At 38.9% G+C, this 26,510-nt stretch overlaps 1 protein-coding gene across 8 annotated transcripts in view; it reads left to right on the top strand.

Moving 5' to 3' along the window:
• Positions 1 to 22,262, top strand: part of CHD7 (chromodomain helicase DNA binding protein 7) — a 133,275-nt gene extending 111,013 nt beyond the window's left edge. For 5 of the 8 annotated variants that reach the window (XM_068188026.1, XM_068188001.1, XM_068188018.1 and 2 more), the window contains 23 exons: positions 248 to 458; positions 936 to 1,131; positions 1,361 to 1,528; positions 2,167 to 2,346; positions 2,560 to 2,670; positions 2,767 to 2,972; positions 3,878 to 4,077; positions 4,669 to 4,828; positions 7,905 to 7,994; positions 8,583 to 8,686; positions 10,056 to 10,185; positions 10,464 to 10,536; positions 10,755 to 10,809; positions 11,527 to 11,755; positions 11,924 to 12,132; positions 12,273 to 12,950; positions 13,348 to 13,508; positions 15,132 to 15,359; positions 15,586 to 16,029; positions 16,586 to 16,807; positions 17,215 to 17,355; positions 17,830 to 17,934; positions 18,722 to 22,262. In XM_068188026.1, the coding sequence (XP_068044127.1) occupies positions 248 to 458; positions 936 to 1,131; positions 1,361 to 1,528; positions 2,167 to 2,346; positions 2,560 to 2,670; positions 2,767 to 2,972; positions 3,878 to 4,077; positions 4,669 to 4,828; positions 7,905 to 7,994; positions 8,583 to 8,686; positions 10,056 to 10,185; positions 10,464 to 10,536; positions 10,755 to 10,809; positions 11,527 to 11,755; positions 11,924 to 12,132; positions 12,273 to 12,950; positions 13,348 to 13,508; positions 15,132 to 15,359; positions 15,586 to 16,029; positions 16,586 to 16,807; positions 17,215 to 17,355; positions 17,830 to 17,934; positions 18,722 to 19,675 (5,255 nt within the window). In that variant the 3' untranslated portion in view covers positions 19,676 to 22,262. The remainder of the gene's footprint in view (positions 1 to 247; positions 459 to 935; positions 1,132 to 1,360; positions 1,529 to 2,166; positions 2,347 to 2,559; positions 2,671 to 2,766; positions 2,973 to 3,877; positions 4,078 to 4,668; positions 4,829 to 7,904; positions 7,995 to 8,582; positions 8,687 to 10,055; positions 10,186 to 10,463; positions 10,537 to 10,754; positions 10,810 to 11,526; positions 11,756 to 11,923; positions 12,133 to 12,272; positions 12,951 to 13,347; positions 13,509 to 15,131; positions 15,360 to 15,585; positions 16,030 to 16,585; positions 16,808 to 17,214; positions 17,356 to 17,829; positions 17,935 to 18,721) is intronic. The other 3 variants (XM_068188045.1, XM_068188060.1, XM_068188051.1) reach the window with 3 other exon arrangements.
• Positions 22,263 to 26,510: the final 4,248 nt, after the last annotated feature.

The raw sequence follows: 26,510 nt of genomic DNA, 5'->3' as shown, positions 1-26,510 counted from the left end.
TAGTGTTGCTCAAAAGAGGGAAAAAAAATGAATTCTCAGAGCTATTTTTTATTTATGCTGTATTTGTGTATATGTTTGCTTCAAATTTAAGCTTAGTATTTTTTATAAATGTTTATTTTTTTTATAAATGTTTGTTCACATAGTGCTTAAAACATTCCTGCAGTTTCTATAGGGTATTGAAGGCGAGTTCATTGTTTATTAATAAAACCTTTTGCAGTGTTCATGTATTGCTGTCCAATCTTTGCAGGTGCTGAAGAGAAAATTTTGGAAGAGTTTAAAGAAACACACAATGCCGACTCTCCAGATTTTCAGCTCCAGGCAATGATCCAGGCTGCTGGCAAGCTCGTACTGATTGACAAGCTGCTGCCAAAACTGAAGGCTGGTGGCCACAGGGTGCTTATCTTTTCCCAGATGGTGCGCTGCTTGGACATACTGGAAGACTACCTCATTCAAAGACGGTGAGAGCAACAATATAATACAATTATAAATAAACTGTGCCTTCCTCAGTGACCACTGCATTTAACCTGTGAGTAATCCATATAGAAAGGGAAGAAATTAAACCGGTGTTTTCTATAGTGATCTGACTAAGGGAAAGAGCAAACCTGGAGGTTGCAACTACTGAGCCCTTTCTTTTGAGTGAATACAAAATGACCTCATATGGAGAGCTTTAAACCTCTCAGTTAAATGTTTTGGTGGCTCTAGAGTTTTTTAGTTTAGGCCTAAATTTTTATTGAATTCCTTGGAGTGAAAGTCTTTTTTTACCAAAGAAAGAGACAAATTAGTATGTCTTTTCTGATGAAGTTAGTCTCTTAGTTTGTTGTAGTTCTTCTAACCCCATAGAAGCATATTTGTCTTTGTTGTTTTTAATTGCATATTCTTTTAAAGAAGCAGTGCCATTGCAGTAAAGCAATCTCTGTAATGCATCTATTTTTTAGGTACCCATACGAACGAATTGATGGTCGAGTGAGAGGCAACTTGCGTCAGGCAGCTATTGACAGGTTTTCAAGACCTGATTCTGATAGGTTTGTTTTCCTGCTGTGTACAAGGGCAGGAGGTTTGGGCATTAATCTTACTGCTGCTGATACCTGCATCATTTTTGATTCAGACTGGAATCCCCAAAATGACCTCCAGGTAATATTACAAGAGTTGATTTTATTGAAAATTTCCCTTTGCCTTTTTACTGTGAAATTTTCTTTACCTACAAGAGAAATTATCTGGTTTTGCTCTCTTGAAAACATAAACAATATTATTTATATTGGAAAAAAAAAACTTTTAAAGTAGGTTCTTTGTATTGGTTATTTCAAATTCTTTTTTCTTCCATTTATAACCTGTAATTGAATATCTGGCTTTGTTTCTTCAGGCTCAAGCACGATGTCACAGAATAGGGCAGAGCAAATCAGTGAAAATTTACAGGTTGATAACAAGGAATTCTTATGAAAGGGAAATGTTTGACAAAGCTAGCTTGAAGCTGGGCCTTGATAAGGCTGTGCTACAATCTATGAGTGGAAGAGAAAATGCTACAAATGGGGTAAGGATTAGTTTCTTAAGGTGCATTATCAACAAATGCTATGAACGTTTTACACTGTGCTTGCCTGTTTGTGTTTTAGCTGGAGAACGGTGGTTTTTTGAGATGGGGTGTGGCTGATAGTTTAGTTGGGTTAAATAAGGGCATGGGCTCCATGAACTGGCTCAGCCTATCTAATGGCTCACTTATTGCCAAAAGAGGGCAAGTGGAGTCATGTTCCTTCAATCCTGATCCATTCTCATTATTTCACCCTTTACATTATGTTGATCCTGGAGCTTTATGGAGTTCTTCTAGTTAGCTTTTGCTGGTGTAGTCTTTTTGCTTTGGGACTTATTTTTGCTTTAGTTTTTTTGTCAGGTTAGTAAGTTAAATCTGCTCCCAAGAGAGTTTAGCAGCCATCAAAGCTAAAGGGATTCGATGACAATGAATTATTAAGTCATTTAAACCACTCACATAACTTCACCCTGAGAATTTTGTTGTTCGTATTCTTCTTTAAGAGGTGATTTCAGCATGAATGCTTAATTGATCACCACCACATTATCACAGAGTTTCAGTTCTTCAAATGCCAAATAAGGGGATGGATGAACACATTGGCTGGTGTCAAAAAAACCCAAAAATGTAGCCCCTCTTATGTGTTACAGGTGCAACAGCTGTCTAAAAAAGAAATAGAAGATCTTCTTCGAAAGGGGGCATATGGTGCTCTGATGGATGAGGAAGATGAAGGGTCTAAGTTTTGTGAAGAGGATATTGATCAGATTCTCTTAAGGCGAACACACACAATTACTATTGAATCTGAAGGAAAAGGCTCAACATTTGCAAAGGTATGCATTCAGAGGAAAAATGAATAAAATGTGACCAGAATAGATGGATGTATATTAAATTGCCTTCCGTGTCAATTTATTTTTTTTTAGTGTACTTGTCATTTTTCTTTCTTGACACTACCTCTTCCTAAGTATTGTATTTGCTAGGGAAAAACAGGTATTCTTCATAGCATGCAGTTAAGAAACCAATCTACGTGTTTTTATTTTTACTAGGCTAGTTTTGTTGCATCTGGGAACAGGACAGATATTTCTTTGGATGACCCTAATTTCTGGCAGAAGTGGGCAAAGAAAGCTGAGCTGGATATTGATGCTCTTAATGGAAGGGTAAGCTTTATGACTCTTTCTAGTACAATTAAATTAAAGATTTCCTCCCCTCCCCTCCCCCACCCCTAAATTTATACGTTTTCCCTATCATTTTAGAACAACCTAGTTATTGATACACCAAGAGTAAGGAAGCAAACCAGACTCTACAGTGCAGTCAAAGAGGATGAACTGATGGAGTTTTCAGACCTAGAAAGTGATTCTGAAGAAAAGCCTAGCACAAAGCCCCGCAGGCCTCAGGACAAATCACAAGGTTATGCAAGAAGTGAATGTTTCAGGGTGGAGAAGAACTTGTTGGTTTATGGGTAAGATATGCAAATAAAATATACTAATTGTGGTTAAAGATCTGAAAATAAATTATATATAGTAATTGCTCATCCTTCTCTTGGACATATTCACATACTATCATACTGTATAATGCTTATATATGCCAGTCAGATTTGGTTTTGGTTGCTATATATATAAATTGCACTTATATGTTTTACTTAGTTTAAAGTATTTGAGTGTGTCACAGATGGCTATGAGCTCACGGTAAGATAAGTGGTTTTGTGATGATAGAATATTTGTTTCTGGTTTCTCAGTGTAAAGAATTCTTGAATTAATGAGTTTCAACCTCTCTTTTCTAAGTGGTGAAGAGAGTAATAGTGTATTTGCAAAGAACAAAGTAGTTTTGAAATCAACAGTCAATCTAGACTTTGTCACCACTTAAATTCAGATACTTGATATTTTTCCCATTAAGTGTGTTAATTTGAATTTTATCTTTTTGCTAGCAGGTAGCTATATTTGACTGCTAACATGGTGGCCTTCAGAATGACTGTCTTTATTTTATACATTAGTGTACAACAGTTGCTAGTAATAGGTTTCTGGTTCAAAATAGGAATGGTTCCTCAAATCCCATGATTGTAGGAATTGGCTGAGTTTCGTATTTGTACCTTACTGGGACCTTTAGAGTTAAACATATGTACTTTATTAATTTGAGTGTAGTTCAATTGCAGCTTTACGAGCAGTGAACTTATTGCCTGTTCTGTAAAATAAACATTCTTAACTCTTTGGTGCTGGAAGTTGGATTCCCTGACATAACCTGCAAATGCAAAATGCATTAGTGCTAACACAGGAGGTCCCAAGTTGCTTGATACCAGGAGTTAAACTGAAAGTTGCAAATTAAAATACCAGTACCCTGGCTGTTGTATTGAACATATTTTCCTTATAGCTGGGGTCGGTGGACTGACATCCTCTCACATGGGCGCTATAAACGTCAGCTAACAGAGCAAGATGTGGAAACCATCTGCCGGACTATCCTGGTGTATTGTCTTAATCATTACAAAGGGGATGAAAATATCAAAAGTTTCATCTGGGATCTAATCACTCCAACTGCAGATGGGCAAACTCGAGCTTTGGTTAATCATTCCGGTATGTCTACCACAATCAAATAATGATGCTAGTAAATAGGAAAGAATTGCTTCAGTCGTGCTATGTATTTGGTTTAAACTATAGCCGTTCTGACATGTTGTAAGATCTTGTCAGATTTTATGAGTAAGGTGGGCTTTGACTTGGTCTTTACTTAAAGGGGAAGTCTCCCTCAGACACTTAGTAGAATGCAGTGCTCTTTCCTTTAAATCTGTTTTAAACAAGTATTCCAGCATTATTTTTTGCTGGCACCTACTGCTGGATTTAATCTCTTTTAAATTGCCATTAATCAGAAAGCTTGTTTCCTTACGGCCATTTAGATTCATGAGAGTTTTTACAAGAAATATTTATATAACACCATTTTCTGGCTAGCACTCTGAATTTTTGAAATCTTCACACCTAAATTTGCATGAAAGTTTTGGTTGATTTTGTTACTTGCAATTTTCTGTACTGAGTCATGTTGCTGTTCAGTTTTTGGTGGTTGTGTTGCCCACAACGTATAGAATACTTAACTTTAAACATATGTTTGTAATGTTGTTTGGGGTGAGAGTTTTTCTATTCAGATTGTGTAAGAAATATTGGGGGGTTTTCTAGGTCTGTCTGCACCAGTGCCCAGAGGGAGGAAAGGGAAGAAAGTAAAAGCCCAGAGTTCACAGCCAATGCTGCAAGATGCTGATTGGCTCACAACCTGTAATCCAGATGTATTATTTCAAGAAGACAGCTATAGGAAACATCTTAAACATCACTGTAATAAGTAAGTACTAATAAATTTTTCATTTAGAGATTTGGTATTTTTTTTTTACTACATGCTCTTGAAAAGTCCACAACTTTGTTTGGATATATTTGATAGAACACAGGGCCATTTAATAGGATGTAAAGGCCATTATTACTTTTTAATTTGGGGATAATCATTTTAACAGATATCTGGATACTTCTGTAATCTCTTTGTGACAGATCAGCACAGTTCTGAAGAAAATTATTCTCTACTTATTAAATAAGAATGGAATCAGATAAGGTTATTTTTTTACCATAGAAAGTAAAGACTATATTCCTACACTAAATCTACTTCACTTGACAGTTGGTTATCTTTAAACAAAAGCTGTTTGTTTCTTCTGGAGTCCCTCAGGCTGGTATTTAAAGTTCTGTTCCATAGATGTTGAATTCATATATCCAATTCTTAGTTTTGGGAGTTTCATGTAGTAGTTCACCTATATGTGTGCGTATCTTTTCTCCTCATTCTTTCTCTCCCTTCCTCTCTTGTTCTCCTCAGAGAATATTTATGTATATATAAATTATCTATATAAATAGGCAATAATATAGTATGCAATAAATATACAGAATATTTATTCTTTCTCCTTTGAGATGAAATGTCTCACCAAACTCTTTTACCTGAACTGATTTGTCCTGATTTGATTTTTGAGATTCTAAACATGTTACTAAACCAAAAGCTTTTGGGGATAAAGGTGATTTTATAAAATGTTTTATTGTTTCATGAATATCTCTTAAGAGCCTTCCTTACATATTTTCTGGCTTTTGTTTTATAATATCTTATTTTTGTGTCAGGTTTCTTTGATGCCATCTCAGTTTTGCTTACTATAGTCTCCATATAGACACTGAACCTTGTCCCAAAAATACCTTGGTTTAGAGCTGGGGACATGGTTGATTGCTTTTGGGATCTTGGGATGTTTGGTTTTGTTTTTAAATTTCTACTCTTCACTGTATATATATATCATGCAGTTGTAATGCAGTGTTACTGAAAGGTCATCATTACTTTTGTGGTTTGAATATGTGTTGTGTCTCATTAATGCTGTTTAGTGTAAAGATATTATTGATTTGAAAAGTACCTGCGGGCTGTCAATAGGGGGTGTGATGTGAAGGAGGAAGGGCATTTAAGGGGTTTATTAGCTCATTTCCAGATGCTAACCAAGCTTAATTCTTAGCTGATGACAACAGATACTCATAGAATTACATTAGTGAGTGCACTTCCAAATAAACTGCTTTCTGATTTTTCTGAACTGTTACTCAGGACTGTTATTATATTTCACTTGCTCTTAAAGTAATAAAATCATCTCCTGTAACGTTATTTTCATCTCTCAGGTAACGTGTCTTCATTACTTCCTATATCAGTTTGCAAATTTGACTTAAATTAATTTTTTAAATACTACTTCTTTAATAATACAATAGAACAATTACAAGGACTGGGAAGACTGGTAAACATGCAAGAATGTTTTCAGTTGCTATCTTTTTCCTTCACTTCCCAGATTCACCAGGATTAAATGAATTGTAGAAGCCACATGTTTTTAGCACAGGTAAAATCAAACAGAGGTGAAGCCAGTTAATAATCTGAGTAATTTCCTTCAAAAGGTACCAGTTGAAGTTGGCTTTTTAAGAATTGGTGTCCTTTCCTTGAGTATTGTGTATGCTGATTTAATGCATAGGACTCCTGGAAGGTGCAAAGAGCCTCTGGTTTTTGGTTTATCTTGGGTTTTATTTCGTGCTTTTCCTCTTTGGCTTGATGTAACAGCTGTTATTGCTTAATACTAAGATGATAGAGACCTTCAACAGCTTATTTACATAGCCACACAGGGAGCAGGGACATCTTACTGGTCCCAGTTACTGTGCATACAGAAAGAAGCATGTCTGACATGTTTTGAATTGTAGACATGACCTTCATTCACATCCCGCTCTTCCAAGGTTTGATTGAATAACACGTGTGAAACCGGGTATTGCTCTAGTTGTATCTGATCTCTAACAAGGACCTCTCAAAACTGGTGGTGGTCTAAATTTTTCATGCAAGTGGGTGATCAGATTACTGCTTCCCTGGTCATCCTTGCTGTTCAGCAGCAGCAGCAATTCAACAATTGCTGTGATGAATTTGGGTACAGTGAGAGGGCAGGCTGAGTCATCTGCATCTTAGCTAGTACTGGTTTTACTTCATGAACTAGGCAGCAGGGGGTGCCCTGAATTGGGTAAACATAGGACAGCAGGATTATTTTCAGGTAGATACTTTTTCTACAGAGATGACCTCTTTTCTAGTCTCCTTAAAAAGCCAGTCTGCCATTCTCTCTCCTGCCAGCTTTGAGTGTGACCACACCACCTGACAGTGCTTCCAAAAACGACTGCAGTATTACAGAAATGGGGAAAAATAAACTTGGCAACAAAGATTTTTCACTTCCTTGTAACAGTTAGGTTGTACGTAGGTAAAATTTAATAGCAGTTTGAACTATAAAGAGTAAAAATAGTTAATATCTCCCAAGGGAAATGGGGGATTATTTTTACCCCCCATTCTCAGAAGCAAAAAAGTTGTATAATCTGAAAAACCTGACATTCCATATTGAGGGTTTATTGTAAGGTAGTAAAACCAGATTTTATATCTCGTTTATTCCTACAACTTCTGATGTGCTTCCAAAAATGGTATTAAGGCAGCAGCTGAGGAAATTTTATGAGATAATGAAGCAGAACAGTTACTGAAAGCCATCTGCTCAGTTGTTTACAAACTTGCTTCAATACTTCAGAGGCAGTGGTAGAGTACGTGTCTAAACTTCACAAGCTGCACTAGGTAGAACTAAATGAAATGCGCCGGGGCTGGGCTGAGCTGGGTCCCTCTCTGTGCAGTGTAAGCAGTTGCCAGGCAGGCCTGTTGGAAGCCAGCAGAAAGCACCACACAGAGGTGATTATGTGCCACCATCTGTCACGCTTCAAGCCTACCATACAGCATGGCTAATCAGCCTTGGCAGGATGATGGATGAACAGCAGCAGCTGCCAAAAGCCACTGTTGGCAAACAGTCCTGAAGTTAAGAACTTTTTCCCCCCTCTGCCTTCCTCTCCAGGGTCCTGCTGCGTGTCCGCATGCTCTACTATCTACGACAAGAAGTTATAGGGGACCAAGCAGACAAGATCTTAGAGGGTGCTGACTCAAGGTTAGTGCAAGTGCAGGTTTATTTTTTGCTTTATGATTCTGGCTTTTGTAAAGTACACATACTATAATAATGCAGCATTTAAAGGTGGCCACACTGTATCTCTTATATGTCTGTTCTCAAGCAAACTTATTATTTTATGAAGTGCAGTGGGTAATTTTCTTGGGGGAGGAAACGATGTGGGAAATGACAGAAGTGGATTTGCAGCTCTGCTAATATTGAGGGATTATTCTATCTCAATTTAAAAAATTAAAAAAATACTAAGACCTTAAATGAATCATATTTAGATAACCATTTGACTCCCAAAATAGCCTAATGTTGGCTGAGGGTGGGGGGGTGGGGGGGCGGTGTTCGTGTTGTTTTTTTTGGTTGATTAATTATTTTTTGTTGTTTGTTTGTTTAACCATCGGAATTATTTTTAAGGGTATTTCAATTTCTGTATTGAGTTTTGGGGTGGTTTTCCAGCTCAAAATTTATATTTACAGAACAGCGTAAACCACTGGGTTTTTTTTAGGATGGTTTGTTTTGTTTTGTTTTTTTAATCTTTGTCGAGTAATAGCTTTGAGAATGTGTATAATGCTGTTTTCACAGTGAAGTAGATGTATGGATACCTGAGCCATTCCATGCCGAAGTTCCTGCAGACTGGTGGGATAAGGAGGCAGATAAATCCCTTTTAATTGGAGTATTTAAACACGGTAAGTGGTGTCTCACTCGCAACAAAACTCAGTTGTAAAGCTTTCAGTGTGTAGGACTGTTCAGTCATAATATTAACAAGTATTGTTCCAAAGAACTGTTGGCTTGTATCTCCCTTTTTTCTTGCCTGCATTAAAAACTTAATATGAGCTGTAAATATCAGATGCTGTTTTTAAATGTTTGCAGAACATTTGAGAAGAAAACATTACTTTCTTGGCTGTAAATAAAACAAAGCCATATTTGTTTAAATAATAGCCAAATAGTAAGATAGATCTCCATAAACTTTGCTTCCAGCACTGCTTCACTTGCTAATTCTGCCAACCAGTGTCAAAGTGGACGGTGGGCTTAACCTCTGCTATTAATCTGTACAAGTGCCTCCTGGGCTTTGTTCCAAGCAATATTTCACAAATGTCAGTGTTGAGAACTCCCGGCTCCCTTGAGTGGGATGCAGCCTTGTTAACTTTGAAAGGCTGGGGATGCAGAGCTGGCATGATATATACAGTGAGCGATTCCTGATTATAATCCCAATTCTCTGGAGGTCGCAGAGGTATTCTCAGCAGCCCAGCCTGACTAAAGGGGAGAATGATGGCTTATAAAACCTTTCATGATTACAGTTTGGCTTGAGGCTCTACAGCAGTTAGGAGCAGTGTGTTGTAGTACAAATCCTAATTGAATTGTGCTGTTCTGCCTATGTACAGCAGCTCTGTGTTGTGGGCTCAGCTGAGGCAAGTCTAGTCTAAAAATCATTTTCCTGCAGTGCACTGTTGGGATCTGCCATTTTCCATCTAGTCAACTTGGGCAGTAAAAAAGCAAACAGCAGTTTGAAAACCATAGAGTGAACAGTGTCATCTTACTGACATGCATCATCCTAAACCTAATAAGACAGGTTCGTTGGCCTTACGTATAACCCATGTATGCAGCATTTTTGCAGCCTATATTGAGGGTTCCAGCAGAGCTAGAGCTATTGAAAATATCGTGTGTGTGTGTTTGTGTCTGTGCGCTCCCGTTTGCGTCTGCGTGTTTCCACTGGCGAGTATTGAATGTCAAGAACCACTGTGAAAGTCATAAAGGAAACTTAAAGAAGTTTTTCACTTGTGAAAGATTTTTACTTTATAGCAACATGAAATTTGATGCTTTCTTTACTATTTTTTGTGTTAATTTTATTGATGGGAAAATGTTTCCGTGGTGTTGGAATTTACCAACATGAACAGTTTTTTTATATTAATTGTTTCCAGCATGGCGATAGCTCCCTTGTTTTATTTAATAATAAATAAATGAATCCAGAAAATTGTACTTCTACTGCCTAGACCTGTTCTATTCACAGCTGGTCACAGCTTTTAAAAAAGCATTTGTCTCCCACTCTGCACACAGGTTATGAGAAGTACAATTCTATGAGAGCTGATGCAGCACTGTGCTTTCTGGAACGGGTTGGCATGCCTGATGCAAAGGCCATAGCTGCTGAACAGAGAGGGACAGACATGTTAGCAGATGGTGGTGATGGGTAAGGAGGACATGAAAAAATTAATAAACTTTATCAGCATTGTATATGTTGGCATGGGTTCATATGTCATATTATACTTACATGTTGCCTGAGGATATGAAGTGATCATATGATGTACAAAGTACATAGATTTGTTTACACAGTTGAGCATGAAATACAGATGTGTAACTTGGTACACCATACTGATGGATTTTGTAGCTTTTTTGCTTTTGTCCAGAAAATCAGCCCACTCTCAAAACCAGTATTTTTCTTGAAAATAGTTTTAAAATATTTTATAGGGGTGAATTTGACAGAGAGGATGAAGATCCAGAATATAAGCCAACCAGAACTCCCTTCAAGGATGAAATTGATGTAAGAACTCCCAATTTTCTGTAATTTCAAATATGTACAATTATAACTGATTCTTCATATTTATTTTAATGTGTGTTTTTTAAGTTTGAGAGCTACCGGATAAACACTCCTTACAAAGATTGTTTGCTGCTATGTTTGAGAGATAACATATTTTTCTTCTCAAAATATGACATATGGTCAAAACTGAAAACTAAAATAACTTCTGTCTTCTCGCCAAGGAATTCGCAAACTCACCTCCAGAAGACAAAGAGGAGTCCATAGAATTACACCCAAGTAAGTCTAGAGCAAAAAAATTAAAAAGGCAAAAAGGGATTGTTTAGTGAATGGTGAACTGTTTATATTACCACATGAGGGGATAGGAGATGTTTTGGGACAATATCACAGAAAGCTTTTTGCTGCCAAATTTCTTCATGCTTCACATTTTTCAAACCAATTGCATAATGTCTTTGAATAATCCACATTAGGGTTCTCTGGATTTCTAATTACATAGTAGAAACCGTGATGATAAAGACCGGATGTTTCATAATGTAGCCGTTGATGGTTTTGCCGATATAATCTTGGAAGTTACAAATACGTTGTTTCCTCAGTATGGAGGAAAATTGCCAAGTTTAAGTGAGAATAATAAAGCGGGAAATGATAAGCATAGGTGTTTCCTCAGAGGCAGAATGATCTTCTTAGTAATGTATTTAAAGATGCATTGCATTAATTTAAATACTTACGGTGTTCATAATATGTTTGCATTCATAACATCGAATCATTTTACTTGATGGTTATCTCTAAATGCTTCGCAAGCATTTCTGAGTTCTTAGAGTTGGATGGTTTGATTTTATGTTCTATCTCTTACCCATAGTTATCCTATTTCTAATTCCTTAAGCTCCAGTATTAGAGGCACATGTTCTTATCTGATAAAACAGGAACCCAGTTATAGCCATAGAAATGTTGAAATGTTTGGTGTTGGTTTTGTAGTGCAAATACTTCTCTGTTCTCTAGGCAAGCACAGTGAAAGCAATGCTGAGTTAGGGCAACTCTACTGGCCCAACACTTCAACCCTGACTACCCGTCTGCGTCGCCTCATTACTGCCTATCAGCGCAGCTATAAAAGGCAACAAATGAGGCAAGAGGCACTAATGAAGACTGACCGCAGGAGACGTCGGCCTCGAGAAGAAGTGAGGGCACTGGAGGCAGAAAGGGAAGCTATAATAACTGAGAAACGACAAAAGTGAGTTTCCCAGTGATAATCTTTCTTTAAATCTTATATGAGCTTGTGTGTTACCCATACAACTCTTTTGTTTTGAAAGAATAAACTAAGGGGGTTTTGGGGCTTCTAAACATGTTTGGAATCTTATCTATCCAGTGGCCTCACTTCTCTTGCTTCTTCCTTGACTAGATGGACAAGAAGAGAAGAAGCTGATTTTTATCGTGTGGTGTCTACTTTTGGAGTTATTTTTGATCCTGTAAAACATCAGTTTGAGTGGAATCAATTCAGAGCATTTGCCAGGCTTGACAAAAAGTCAGATGAAAGCTTGGAGAAGTATTTTAATGGCTTTGTGAATATGTGTAGACGAGTGTGCCGAATGCCAGTCAAACCAGATGATGGTAAGTTTTAGCTGACTCTGGAAATCAACATTAATATTGTGAGACCGTGGGACCGTTGAAACTTCTTGCCCAGATGTAATGATTTTGAAAAGGATGTGCATTCAATCCATGTTAAACAGTACAACTTGGTGTCCTTGCAGAACCTCCTGATCTTTCCATGCTGATTGAGCCGATCACAGAGGAGCGTGCTTCTAGAACTTTATATCGCATCGAGCTGCTGCGCAAGATCCGGGAACAGGTTCTCCATCACCCGCAGCTGGGGGAGAGGCTAAAGCTTTGCCAGCCAAGTCTGGACCTGCCAGAGTGGTGGGAGTGTGGTAAACATGATAAAGACTTACTGATTGGTGCTGCTAAACATGGAGTCAGTAGGACAGATTATCACATTCTGAATGATCCTGAACTCTCTTTTCTTGAGGCTCACAAAAACTTTGCTCAAAACAGAGGGACAGGTAATGCAAATATTGTCTCTTCTGTAAACCCTCTGGGCGCTGGCTGCAGTCAAACACCCCCAATTGTCCCATCCACACCAGTACAAGAAGAAAAGACTACAGAACAAACAGAGTCTAAAGTTGAAGGGTCTGAAAATCCAGCAGCCAAAGAAAAGTCTGAAATCAAAGAGGAGACAGATACTACAGATAAGGACACTAAACCAGACTGTGATGCTGAGGCTGAGCCTGGCTCCGTTAAATGTGAATTGAAAGACATAGAGATGAATACAGATGTAGATCCGAAATCTATTTCTGAGAAAGGTTCAGAAGAAGATGAAGAGGAGAAACTGGAAGATGATGATAAATCAGAAGAATCCTCCCAACCTGAAGGTAATACATTAGTCAGATCAGTTCTGTGTGCTTAGCACAAGCCCCACAGCTCTTGTAGCTCATGCCAGCTGGTAAGTGGCACATGGGGTGCTATTGTGGAGTATGGGATGAGCTACATGTAGCAGTTCCTCTGCCCTTCCACATATCAGGTGGCTAAATAAGCTTTCATAAGAACCATCCAGCATCAGCGGGCTATTCCCCCACAAGGGATGATTTCCAGGAAAGCTCACTGAGTCAATAAGAATAGTCTCTGTGCCAAATGTGGGAGGCTGGGGCTCTACTGTAGTAATTACTGAACAAAAGCCCGAGTTAGAGATGTTGTGTCAAGCCTGGTTGCCTTAGCCTATGTAGCGGGGTAGACACTGGATGTTAATGCCTGGTCATGATTGTTATTCAGCAGGAGCAGTTTCTCAGGGTAAGAATTTTGATGAAGAAAGCAATGCCTCTATGAGTACCGCAAGGGATGAAACACGTGATGGATTCTACATGGAAGATGGGGATCCCTCTGTGGTTCAGCTGCTACACGAGAGAACATTTGCCTTCTCATTCTGGCCTAAGGTTGGTTAGGGGTAGAAAGACATGTGTCTCTTTTAATTTAAGTAAAATATGGGAAATATGCTTGAAAAGTAACACTGAGCTTTGTGTGGTACTGCACTTCCAGCAGGCAAGAGACCTTTTTTTGTGAATGATTTGTGGGATGGCACTTTTTTCTTTAAGCTCATAGAAACTAGCAGTGGAAATGAAAGAAATTGCTTGTTTGTTGTTTTTTGTTTTTGTTTTGTTTTTGTTTTTTTTTTTTTTTTTGTCAGCAGAGTCCCACCTCTTGCGCCACTGTACAGTTTTGAATTAGAAATTTTTCCTGCAGAGCAATCTGCAGAATTGAGAGCAGAGACTTTGAAAGATCACCTTTTTATTTTGGGGTGAGGAGATTGTAGGGAAGAGTTTTGGTGACCTACATGATCTAAGCCATTATGTAATATTGAGAGATGTAATTGTACTAAGGTATCCTGCAAACATAAGCAGCAGTTTTAGATAAAATAAAGGTGTATCTTATTTTGGTAACAGTACAGAACATTATCTAATATAAAATGTTTTTAAAAATACAAAACTGTAACCTTGTAATAAATCCATACTTAATTTAGTACTCTGCTTTGCAGTAAGGGGAGAGAGAAAAATAAAGTAGTAATAGTCTTAAGCTTACTAATCACCATAACAGAGCCATCTGGTTGGGGCAGGGAGGGGGAAGGGGGTAGCAGGGCAAGAGGACCTTGCTCTTAATAGGCTTATTTCTGGGGAAAGCAAGCAGTCTCTTGCAGCTGCTGAGATTTGCTAGTGGCTTTTGCACTGTTTTGCTTTTCAGGAAGCTAACTGATGCTCATATTCCCTAACCAGCAGTATTTCTTAGAGTCCCAAAGTTTCTACTACTTCAGACAGGCTTCTCTAGAATGTGCTTGAATAGTGAAATGGAAGAAAATCAAATAATGCTCATCTTCTCTGCTTTCCGCAAGTATTTTGGAAACATGGGCTAAAATCTTATTCCAGTCATAGTGTGAAAGTAGAACAGAAAATCCTTCATCTGTATAGGTTCAGCATAAGTAGACTAATAAACATAATTAGAGATTTTTAGTGTACACGCTTCAGTGAAATTTGAAGTGATAATGGGCGTGGAATGAAAATTGACATTCATTAGATGTCCCTAGGTTGGTGCCCATTTCATAATGTTGAACTTTATTAATAGTGACGCTAATGAGGATCCACTTCCTAGGACAGAATTGCAGATCCAGCCTCTTGGATCTTGAGAACTGCAGCTTTAAGATACTGATTGCAGATGTGTTTATTTTCCCTTCCTAACTGTTGATGTTGCTAACTACTGAAGTTTTGTAGAACAACAGTGAGTTTCTATTAAATTTTTTAATTAGTGCATTGTCATACAGAAAACTTGGTCTGTCTTTTCTCCTTCCCCTCACAATATCAATGCAGCTTTTAAAACCTATTAGAGTTTTATTCTACAAAATTGTGTTAGCTTCTTGCAAGGTGATCAGTTTATTCCTAATATGCAAGAATAGTTGTTTCTGAATGTCTTCCTTAAGCTCTGGAAACTGGACTGTGTCATAAGACTCATTTGAGTTTAAAAGGTGACGTTTACACTGAGGATTCATTACATACTTTTCCTTTATGCAGGACCGAGTAATGATCAACCGATTAGACAACATCTGTGAAGCAGTGCTGAAAGGGAAGTGGCCAGTAAATAGGCGCCAGATGTTTGATTTCCAGGGGCTCATACCTGGGTACACTCCAACAGCTGTGGACAGCCCTCTACAGAAAAGGAGCTTTGCAGAGCTCTCCATGGTTGGTCAAGCCAGTGTCAGTGGCAGCGAAGATCTCACTGCTTCTCCTCAGTTATCAAAGGCAAGGCTACAGCATTCTCTTTTTTACATAAAACATTTTATCCTGCATGAGCTTCTCTTGTGAATTAGAAAATAAACCAGCATGAATAAAATAGGAAAAAACATCAGAGTGTTTCTTTGAATAAAATGGAGGCTTTGTTTTCAGAGTTATATGTTTGGAGTTTAAAATAAAACTCAGCATAGCCAACAGAGCTTTGCTAATTTGGAAATGTTCATTTTTTTATTAGGAAGATGCACTCAATTTATCAGTTCCACGTCAGAGGAGGAGGAGACGAAGAAAGATTGAAATTGAGGCTGAGAGAGCTGCCAAGAGAAGAAATCTTATGGAAATGGTTGCCCAGTTACGTGAGTCTCAGGTGGTCTCAGAAAATGGACAAGAAAAGGTTGTAGATTTATCAAAGGCCTCACGAGAGGCAACAAGTTCTACCTCAAATTTTTCATCTGTTACTTCAAAGTTTATCTTGCCTAATGTCTCCACACCCGTGTCTGATGCCTTTAAAACTCAAATGGAGCTGCTGCAAGCAGGTCTTTCACGCACACCCACAAGGCATCTACTAAATGGCTCTTTAATAGATGGAGAACCACCCATGAAGAGGAGGAGAGGAAGGAGGAAAAATGTAGAAGGGCTTGATCTGTTATTTATGAGCAACAAACGGACATCGTTGACTGTAGTAAGACCACAACCTTTTTCCTTTTGTCTCATATTTGCTCTTCTGTCTGTGGTACTTCCTGAATGTGTTTTAAGTCTTATTATACTCTGCCTGATAGAAACATACAGTTTTTGCTTTTCTTTGTTTAGAGCTGTTAATTCTTTTTGAACCAAACAAAATGAACACATCAAGATTTTACTCTAACCGAGTTTTAGATTTTTTTGGGGTTTTTTTTGTTTTTTTTTTTTTTTTTTTTTTTACAAAAGGTATTTCTAACAATATACATTTTGAGGCTTAAGTTCTTCATGTTTTGAAAAGGGAGGGTTTTGAATCTTGGAGGTCATGTACTGGAAATGCAAAAAAAAACCTGCTTTGCCTTTATGCTCTTTATTGTTCAAGGATGTAAAATTTTCAAAATTCCCTGATACAATGATACTACTTTATGTAGTATGAGTATTTAATCCCATTAGCTCTTGTGTGTGCAAAATCTTGAACATTCCACTTCAGCCAGTCCCTGAAATAATTTCTCCAGGTGTTCCTGTGAAGGGAAGACTAATACAGATGTGATTGTTTTCAGGAGGATGCAGAAGTGACCAAAGCTTTTGATGAAGATATGGAAGCCCTGCCAGCAAGGAACATTCCATCTCCTGGTCAATTAGACCCAGACACTCGCATCCCTGTCATCAATCTAGAGGATGGGACTAGGCTGGTGGGAGAGGATGCCCCGAAAAACAAGGATCTAGTTGAATGGCTTAAGTTGCATCCTACTTACACTGTAGATATGCCAAGTTATGTACCAGTAAGTATGTGATTCTAAAAGTGTTGTTCTATTGTATTAACACAAAAGTTAGTTTTACGGACGTCAGACTGAATTCCCTCACATAGTCATAGTAATTTGATTTTGTACCTTGCTTTTCAACAGAAGTTTTCTCTTTATCCACCATTCCTATTTTATCCACATCCAAGTGACACTGGGGTGTTTGATTTGCTTTTCCTTTCTTAACACTTGTATGTAACAACATGCTAGAACCATGTTTGTCAAGTTCTGCAGAATTTCTTCCATCTGATACAAAAAAAATTTCTTTGCATGTAATCTGAGAATAAAGTAATGGATCCCTTCTTAAAAATGTTGTGAGAATTGTTGTTGTGATTGGTTATTTTTGTCAATAAATTAAATAAAAAGCAATAAATTTCTCTTCTTTCTAGAAGAGTGCAGATGTGCTGTTTTCCCCATTTCAGAAGCCGAAACAAAAAAGACACAGATGTCGAAACCCTAATAAACTGGATATAAACACCTTGACAGGGGAAGAAAGGGTACCTGTTGTAAATAAGCGAAATGGAAAGAAGGTAAAAATTAAGCTACTTCAGTCAAGGTCTTTAATAATGTCTTTGCATGTGGAAAGCATGTTTTCTACTCCAAGCTTTCTCTTTAAAAGTTTAATAATTAGGCACCAGCAGTTTTTCTTACTGGACTGTGTCCCTTGGTTCCTTTAATTCCTTCTTTGCTCTTCTGATATGTTCATATTAACCACCTGAGTGAATAACCCTCACTTTTTGAACCTATGTAGCACATTTTGTTCTTAGATTCAAAATTTATTATCAGACCTGCCTAGGCTGCAGCACTTTACTGTTTCTTTAAAACATTATTTTGTTAATTGACTTATCGCTAGCTGGTTTCTGTGTAGTTTTCCACAGTAAACTGAAAGTCTTTGCTGCTGTCCTTCAGAGATGAAATAGAAAGAAAGAAAATGTCCATCTAACTGGTTGTTTGGTTTTGTTGGCCGGTTTTTGTTAAAGTCATAACCTTGTCTTTTGCATTAGATGGGTGGAGCTATGGCCCCTCCAATGAAGGACTTGCCAAGATGGCTGGAAGAAAATCCTGAGTTTGCTGTTGCTCCAGATTGGACTGACATTGTTAAACAGTCTGTAAGTGAAACTCTCTTTCCATGCGTCACTGCAGGTTATTGCACAGAAAAGTTGAAGGCTGTGTAAATTGATTATTAAGTCTTTATCTCATGGCTGGTTTTGAGAAAATCGTGGTGTCTGTGTAGGAGCTACGCAGCTTAGGGGGGAGTGGTGATAGAAGGCTGCTGCAGAATGGGATTGAAATACACTCAGAAAATCAGCTACAGTTAAGGCAGCCTTAGCATTTGTTTTGCTTTATTTTTCTTGTAAGTAACAATCCTTAAAAAGCACAGGTATTTGTACATTAGGAACTACTAAGAAAATATTTGTCATATTAATAACAGAAATACACTTCATTGTCTCAATAACAGGCAGCATCAAAGAAATAGGTTTTCTGCTTTTTATATTACAACACTTGTTTGAAAATAATGGGTAAAATTCTGCAAGAACTCTAATAGAATATTACTATTCTGAAATTCAGTGCAAATTATGAAGATACAAACTTGTAACTGCAACATATCAGGGTGGGGTTTTTTTTAATGAAGTTAGAGAGTTTTCAGCATGTATTATTTGACTGTTGTGTTTAAATATAAAAAAATCTGTGATCTCGATTTCTTCAGCTTTCTTTACTTGTTCTACTGCCATTCACTATAGTCCTAAGCTAGTCACCATTTGCCAGGGTGAAAAAACAAACCACTTTTGGAGTATGCTGAAATCCTTTCTGTTTCTTCTGTCCTCATCAGTTAACTGCAGAAAGCTAAAAAAGTCAATTGAGGTTAAAGCTTGTTTTTTCACCTTCCCTTTTTAGGGTTTTGTTCCAGAGTCCATGTTTGACCGTCTTCTCACTGGACCTGTTGTGAGGGAGGAAGGAGCAAGCAGAAGAGGAAGAAGGCCAAAAAGTGAAATTGCCAAAGCAGCTGCAGCAGCTGCTGCTGTAGCATCAACTTCGGGAATCAACCCACTACTAATGAACAGTCTGTTTGCTGGAATGGACCTCACAAGCCTCCAGAACCTACAAAACCTGCAGTCTCTCCAGCTCGCAGGCCTCATGGGCTTTCCACCAGGGCTAGCAACAGCTGCTGCTGCTGGGGGGGACGCTAAAAATCCAGCTGCCATGTTGCCTCTGATGTTGCCAGGGATGGCAGGACTGCCCAATATGTTTGGACTAAGCGGATTGTTGAATAACCCGATCACGGCTACTGCTGGAAATGCCACTACTGCTTCCGGTCAAGGAGAGACTGAGGATGGCACTTCAAAAACTGAAGAGAAGAAAAATGAGAATGAAGAGGAGAACAAAGACTCTGAGAAAAGCACAGACACTGTTTCTGCTACTGACTCTGCAAATGGATCTGTCAGTGCTGCTACTGCGGCGACTTCCGCCACTGCCACCACTACCACCACCACCAACACTGGATTGCCCACAAACCCTCTGGCCTTCAATCCTTTCCTGCTGTCTACCATGGCTCCTGGCCTCTTCTATCCATCTATGTTTCTACCTCCAGGACTGGGAGGATTGACTCTGCCCGGTTTCCCAGCACTAGCAGGACTTCAAAACACAGTGGGCTCCAATGAAGAGAAGGCTACTGACAAAACTGAAGGAGCTGCCTTTAAAGATGAAGAAAATCTCGAAGGCAGTGATGCAGAGGAGAGCCTTGATAAAACTGCAGATTCCTCCGTTTTAGAAGATGAAATAGCACAGGGTGAAGAATTAGACTCACTTGATGGGGGGGAAGAAATAGAAAACAATGAAAACGATGAATAACCAGTACCAGTTACAGTTAAAGTGTTTTAAACTTTTGACAAGTGGTAGTCCTACTGTTTACACTCACAGTTAATGTCCATACTTAGTTTTTATAAGCTGTTCTGTAACATAGTGTAGCAAAAAAAAAAAGTTCAAGTCATGTTATACAGATGTGTCAAAAGGTATCTTGGTCATTAAGTATTGTGCAGTGCATTATTTATTATCCCTAGGAGAGATGAAATTTGAGAGGTGATCATGTCTTTTTAAGGAAATTGACATAATGCTCTGCTTTTTTTTCTTTTGGTACCATTGGTATTATGAATTAAGCAGCAATTTGTAATCAAGTGGCACTAATAGAAGGGAGTGCTGCTTAAAGGAAGGATGAAGTTATATATTTAAATGTTTTTTTCTTTTTTTACCTTTTTTTTTTTCTTTTTTTGCTGTGAAGGTCAAGATGAAATTTACCATACATATCGTACTCGCGCTTCATTTTGACTGTATGGGAGTTCACCCACTCGCATGCGCGCACACACCCACACTCACACTCTCTCTCTGACAATCTTCATGATAGTGTGAATGTCTCTGTCTTGAGACGCAGCAATAATAAGGCAGCTGTTGAATGTGAAGAGTACCTTTTGGAAATTAACCCGCGGAGAAGGTTCTTACAGGATAAAGCTACAGTTTAATCGTCTCGTGATCTTGTAATGCACTGGTATAAACAAAAAGAAAAAAATCAGGTACCTTTTTTAAATTAAAGGACTTTGTTACTTTAGCCACAAAGCTAAACAGCATTACCTCAACTCTAAACTAGCCTTGAAGTTTACAGACATGACTTTGTAAATGTATTGTTTTTCTTTGTTGTGATGTCTTTTTATTTTTTTTTTCTTTGGAAACTGCTATCATGTAAGATAAGATGTAAATTGCTGCCAACTGTAGTAATGATGCTTTTAATAAAAGTGACCCATGATATGCAGAGATGTAATTATAGAATGTAGTGTTTAGGGACAACCAAACTGGTGTTCACTTTCTGTATTTGTATTTGTGGCTTTTTTATAGCATTTTCCTGCTATATTCTTTATAGATTAGTGGCTGTAAATGCTGAACTGATCGTCTTCAGGGGACTAGGCAGGAAGAGAAACCTTGTATTGCCTTCATATTTTCTACTCTAAGTAACTCTACAGAAATGCACGCTAAAATCCCTACTTTACTCCTTCAAAGGGGCATGAGAGACTGAGAATACTTTAAATGTGTTCAGCATGTGATAATGTGGTACACTAAAGAACAAAAGGGCAAAAGAAAAATGAGGCTTTAATAGGCACAATATCTAGGTCATTTATCCTTGGTTAATGGGTAGAAAAACACAATGCTGTAGTGACAGCAAGGGATACAAAGGCTCTGTGGTATCCTGTAGACCAGAGCTTGTGATGCCAGAAACCACTGTGTCAAACAAGCTACATGAAACTAAAACTGACCCACTTTTTATCAAAACCAGTGTCTCTTCTGGAGAGCTACCGATTTGTACCCTTTTGTGACCTTTTGATATTCGAGATAATGTACTGTTTGAGAACTTCTGTTTTCATGGTGTTGTCACCTTGACACACACATACACAACAAGCTCCAGAGTGAGGATAAAAGGTTAGATTTTCAGTGGAGTACATGAAAAATTAGCTATTTCAGTAGCCAGCTGTGCGTGGACCCCTGTCTTTAGGACTAATATTAACTGTGCTTTTGGAATGCTGGAGAGCTGCAAACCTCACTCTCATGTACACTGTGAATTTGCACGAGAGCTCAAACGGGCAAGTATTGCAAGGCCAAAATTTGGTCCCGAGGGGGATATATAAAAAGGGTGAACTTGGCTTGAAAAGAATATTTCATGGATGATGAAAGCAGATGAGAAATGAAGGCTTAGGAAGTGATTTTTGTGTGAATGAATCACAGGCACACACTGTTGAAATGAATAGATGTCAGGATGTCTTGTACTGCCACTTAAATAGATCATAGGAAGTTAATGAAGGTCAGGAAGGATTCCCCCCTACATGGACATCACTGAATGGTTGATGAGGTGTGTTATTCCTGCCTCTTTCTAAAACATCACATGTAGACCATGGCAAAAAGTGAGAGGCTGAAAGCAAAGGTATATTGACTTCGGCAGGTGTGTTACATACTCTGTTGAATTCATTAGAGCTGTTTTTTAAGTTGCCTTGTCTTATTTTTTTTTAACCTATAAAATTCTCACTGTAAGAGTTTGTAGGTGCTTCCAATTGTGTGTATTCCACGCATGGTACCACATAGTGGGGTTTTTTTCAGCTCAATTTTATAATTTCCAGAAGAGATTTACAGAGACTAATGATATCCCTTGGGAGAAACCTTTTTAATTGGCAAGACTAGAAATTGTTAAATGCCGTACTTAGTCCCTTTCTCCTCTATCAAAATGGGGAAGTTGTGGTAACTTCTATTTTTGCCTATAGGTTTTTGACATGGAAACATCCAACTCATGATATAGGGTGTCCAAGTGACAAATGAGTGAGCCTTACCCCTAGTACAAGCATCTTCTATGATGGCATTACTCATCTGCCTTTCCTACTCAAAAAAAAAAAAAAGAGGAAAACTGGAGAACTTTTGCAACAAAACAAATGCCATGGGAATGAGAGAGCCTCCATGCTCTGTGTTTCCCACACAGCCTTGCTTTCTAGAAGCCAAACAGACCCTTCACTTGTTGGAAAGGTGGTGACATTTGATTTTTGGAAGGGATATGGGCCACTGGTATGAAAAATGAAGTGGGGGGATTGCCATCTAATGTCCGAGAAATGTATTACATGAAAATATGAAGGTTTTTCTTTGATTTGACAAGAGTTTTTACATGTTAATTATTGCAAAGATTCTTACGGAGTTTTAAAAGTGTGTCTAAATGAATAAAAGCTTACGTGAGTAAGATGCATAGATCAGAAACTAATCTGCACTTGATTCACATTTGGAGCACCCTTTCTGTCTCTCACAATGAGGAGCCTTTCGTTTGCAACCAACCATTTTTTGCTGGACCTCCTAAAGGCCATGGAAATGTTAATGGGGTTATCAAGGAATATAAATTACTTTCTGTGTTGCTTTCAAAAAGAAAGTACCTGTGTCAAAGTACAGCAGTAGTCTGCCTGTTCTCTGTGCGTGGTGTGCAACCCTGCCAAGGGAAAGAACCGAACAGCAACAAATCTGCTCAGGCTGCTACAAAGGCAATTTTTAATTAGGGAACTATAAAGGAGAACCAGTTCAAGTGTGAGTCTTGAAAACTGTTGTTGATGAAATAGTGGACAAATTCCTAAACTAGTCTCAGATTTTTTCAGTCTCCTGTTTTGTATTGATGTCAAATATCAAAGTGTATTGCTTTTTGGAATTGCACACTTCTCTTGAGGACCTTTGCCATTGAGCACTACCTCATTTGAGAAGGGCTTTAGATTGAGGGGAAGGAGGGAGGGGTATTCAATTGTATTTTCTGTATTAAGCTTACCACTGACTTTCGTGAACAAAACTGCTTGGGACATTTAAGACTTCTGTTGCTTCTGCACCTCACATTTCCGCTACCTCTGAATCCTTAACATCAGGGTTGGGGTCAGGAAGTGTCTGGATATGTGAGGGCCCTCAGACCCGCTGTTTTCTGGGCACCTGAAAGGTGCTAGCCCATGAATGTTTCTGTCTCCTCTGTGGGAAAGAGTGCTGGCTACAGCTTTTGCTTCCGTGCTGTGCAAATAACCTGTTGTACCCCTTTGGCTTCAAGTGATGCCTTGGAGAGACTTGGAGATGGCTTCTTACATAGGTGATATTTTAGGCGTCTAGTCTAATCAGTAGCTTGAGTCAGCTGTTCTGAGGAGAACGTGTGAAGGAAATTCAATTATATGATTGACAGTTGTTAGCATCAAGCTTCGATGGGACTTAAGAAGACCTCTCATGGAATGCAGGGTAAATGTCCCAGCTCAGTCTGCATGCAGCTTTAGATAACAGATTTGATGCAAAAGAGCAAACACTTTCTAGTATAAGGAGCTATAGTGGAAAATATGTGTTTTCTAGGAAGGGATAAATCCATGTCACTGGATGTTTTTGTTTTTCCAGATCCTATGGATTGCTATTAGCACTCGTAAAACCATCAAAACTTAGTCATTTGAGCTATTTCTGTTGCACTAGCTTAGTGCAGGTAGTTTCCAATCTGTTACTTGTCTTCCCTCAGTCTTTGCTTAAGATATTTAGATATTTGTTACAGCTGGAAGTCAGAGACTTCATTAAATCCTAGAAACAAAAACCCTATCCCTTCATTTAGAAAGTTTGCTTGGAGTATGCTGATGCAAATACTATTAACTGGGGTCTTGCTGCAGAAAGTCTTTTCTTCTTTTAGTTCCACCTTTTTATATGTGTTCCTTATTAACGTAAGGGGCAATATGGAGATGTTAACCATGGATTCATCAATCTTCTGGGCTGTTGCACCCATGAACTGAATGGCAGGCAAACTGTAAGTCTTAAAGTGTCCAGTGATGGTGCACAACTCCATGGACAAAGAGCAGTCAACTCTGATACCACAGCTTTTACAGCTCTCCTCTTCTTGGATGATGCATTGGCCTTCCAGTTCTCGGGAAGTGCCGGGAACCTGTGGGCTTTGCAGGCAAAGGAGTTGGGAGCAGCAGTGCCATGGTCTCCTCCTCCCACAGGGTTTCTGCTATTGTTGGGCCTGGGGAAAGATTTGCATATCTGTGAGTGCAGAGCTGATGTTCCCTCCCTCCTCTCAGAGGCCCTGCAAGGAAACTCCGTGATCATTCCCTTTTTTCCCCCTCATCTTCCCCCCCCACCCTTCTAAGGGCTAGTAGAAAATAAGAGACGGCCATTGTATTTCACTGCAGCAGCATTGTTCTGCACCAGACAAAGATAGCATATTTTTCTGAACCATAGTTTCTGCTCTTTCAGCCATGGCTGGCTACTGATGAGCAGCTGTGCAGACTCTGAATAGCCTAAGGCATTTCCTAAAACCATTAAAAAATATGAATTTTCCCAAAACATGTGCCAAACCCCTCCCAAAAATATGTGGCAGGAGGAGGACAGCAAAGTCTTCGCTCTTTGTCCTGAATATATTTTCCTAAAATGAAACTTTCAAGGCATGCCTGCTTTCAGAGAAAGCATAGACATTCTCTCAAACATATCAGTTGATTCTGGGAGGACTTACTTGAGTCCTGTTTAGAAAAATATTTTATAAGAAAAAAAAATATATTTTTTAATAATAAGGATTCTGTTGTGAAGGAAAGAGGTGAAACTGAAGGGTTTAAACTAAGCTATATAATTTTGCTTTATGAGCCAGACAGGTGCTGGTAATAAATAGCTGAAGAAAATGTTAAAAATCACTCCTGTTCCTCATCTGCCATGCATATGACATTTCTGAAATATCATTTTGGGCTGTCACTGTAAGGACATGCTTTTTCTTCCCAGTCGTCTTCAAGTTCTTCTCAACCAGACTGGCCATCTTCTGCTGTCTCAGTCTGCAGCAGGCTTGCCATCTGCTATATGGCTAATCAATTCACAAAGGTGCTGCTGGGCAGTGCAGACTCCCTGTCCTCTGCCAATATTTTCTGGAAGTTGTCAAACATAGCTGAATTTGTTCTCAGCTGTCACAATCATCGCATTGATTCCAGCTTGTAGCACTCTAGTGACCAGTGGGGTATGCGCTTTGTTTTGCAAGCAGCATTTGCTCTTTTGTGCCTGTTTGATTAGGCTGGAGCTGTTGCTGGAGTCTGAGGGAACGTCTCTCAGGCTGCAGGTAAAAGGTGCCCTCTGACTGTTTTACCTTGCCCGCTCCCAAGTTTGAAAGGTGAACCCGTGGGCGAATCAGCAGACCAGGACTCCAGATTCAATTTCTAATTCTGTCTGCTTCCCTGAGGCGGTTGCTTTAATTGCGGTTTCCAATCTTCCGAATGGAGAATGACACTTGCCTTCTTCACAGAGATGTTGTGAGGCTAATGTTAGCAACAATCATGCAGCACTCAAACCACCCTGATTAGGACTGCCTGGGTAGAACTCCAGCTCATCCTTGAACATGACAATCTTCATTACATCTTGGGCTGTTCTAGTATGGCCCCCCTCAATCAATGGCTGCCATGGTAGGAAGGCAAACCTGCTACCCTGCTGTGAGGTGCCAAATCTGCTACCTTCTCTTTCTCCCACTTCCATGGAAAACTGTGTGCCAAGCTGTGGGTCTCGCTTCTCATTGTCCCGTTGAGTTCCCACTGTCAAGGCAGGGCCATGGCTATTGCTTTCGCTGCACAACTTGCTAACACTTGACCTTGGGGCCGCTTTTTGTTCTGACTGCATAGTACATCACAGAAATGGGAACATAAATCAGTACACTGACGTCTTCAGGATGGTGGTAGTTCATGTTTCTTTAATATTCCTTTGGTCATCCCTGGATATGACGGTGCAGCTGCTTCATCTGACTAATGCAGTTAAGTGAAGTTGCAAGTTTAGCACTGGTTTTAAGAGGCAAGATTTGCATCATTACTGCTTCACCTCAAAAGGCTTCTGCTGTGCACATTACTCTGCTGGTAGGGTAGATCTGAAATTAAGATGGTAGATTGCTAAAGCTTTAGTATACTCTAAGCTTCTCTTTCTCCCTGGTCATCCAGGTGTGTTGAAAAGCCCTCTCTTAGTGCTTCCTTTTCTTTGCTTACAGCTGCCTCAGTAAGGGAGCTTGTGGATACATCGGGGACAGGCAGAGAGAAGATAATATTCCTGGATTTTCCATCCTTGTCCCCTATCAGATAGCAAGAAGTGGTTCGAGGATGTTTAGACCAGTGTCCATTGGTCTTCTAGCAGAAACTGGTAGTTTTAAAAA

The sequence above is a fragment of the Anomalospiza imberbis genome, chromosome 1 (assembly GCF_031753505.1).
Source record: "Anomalospiza imberbis isolate Cuckoo-Finch-1a 21T00152 chromosome 1, ASM3175350v1, whole genome shotgun sequence".
NCBI lineage: Eukaryota > Metazoa > Chordata > Aves > Passeriformes > Viduidae > Anomalospiza > Anomalospiza imberbis.
This window is presented reverse-complemented; position numbering and strand designations above follow the sequence as displayed.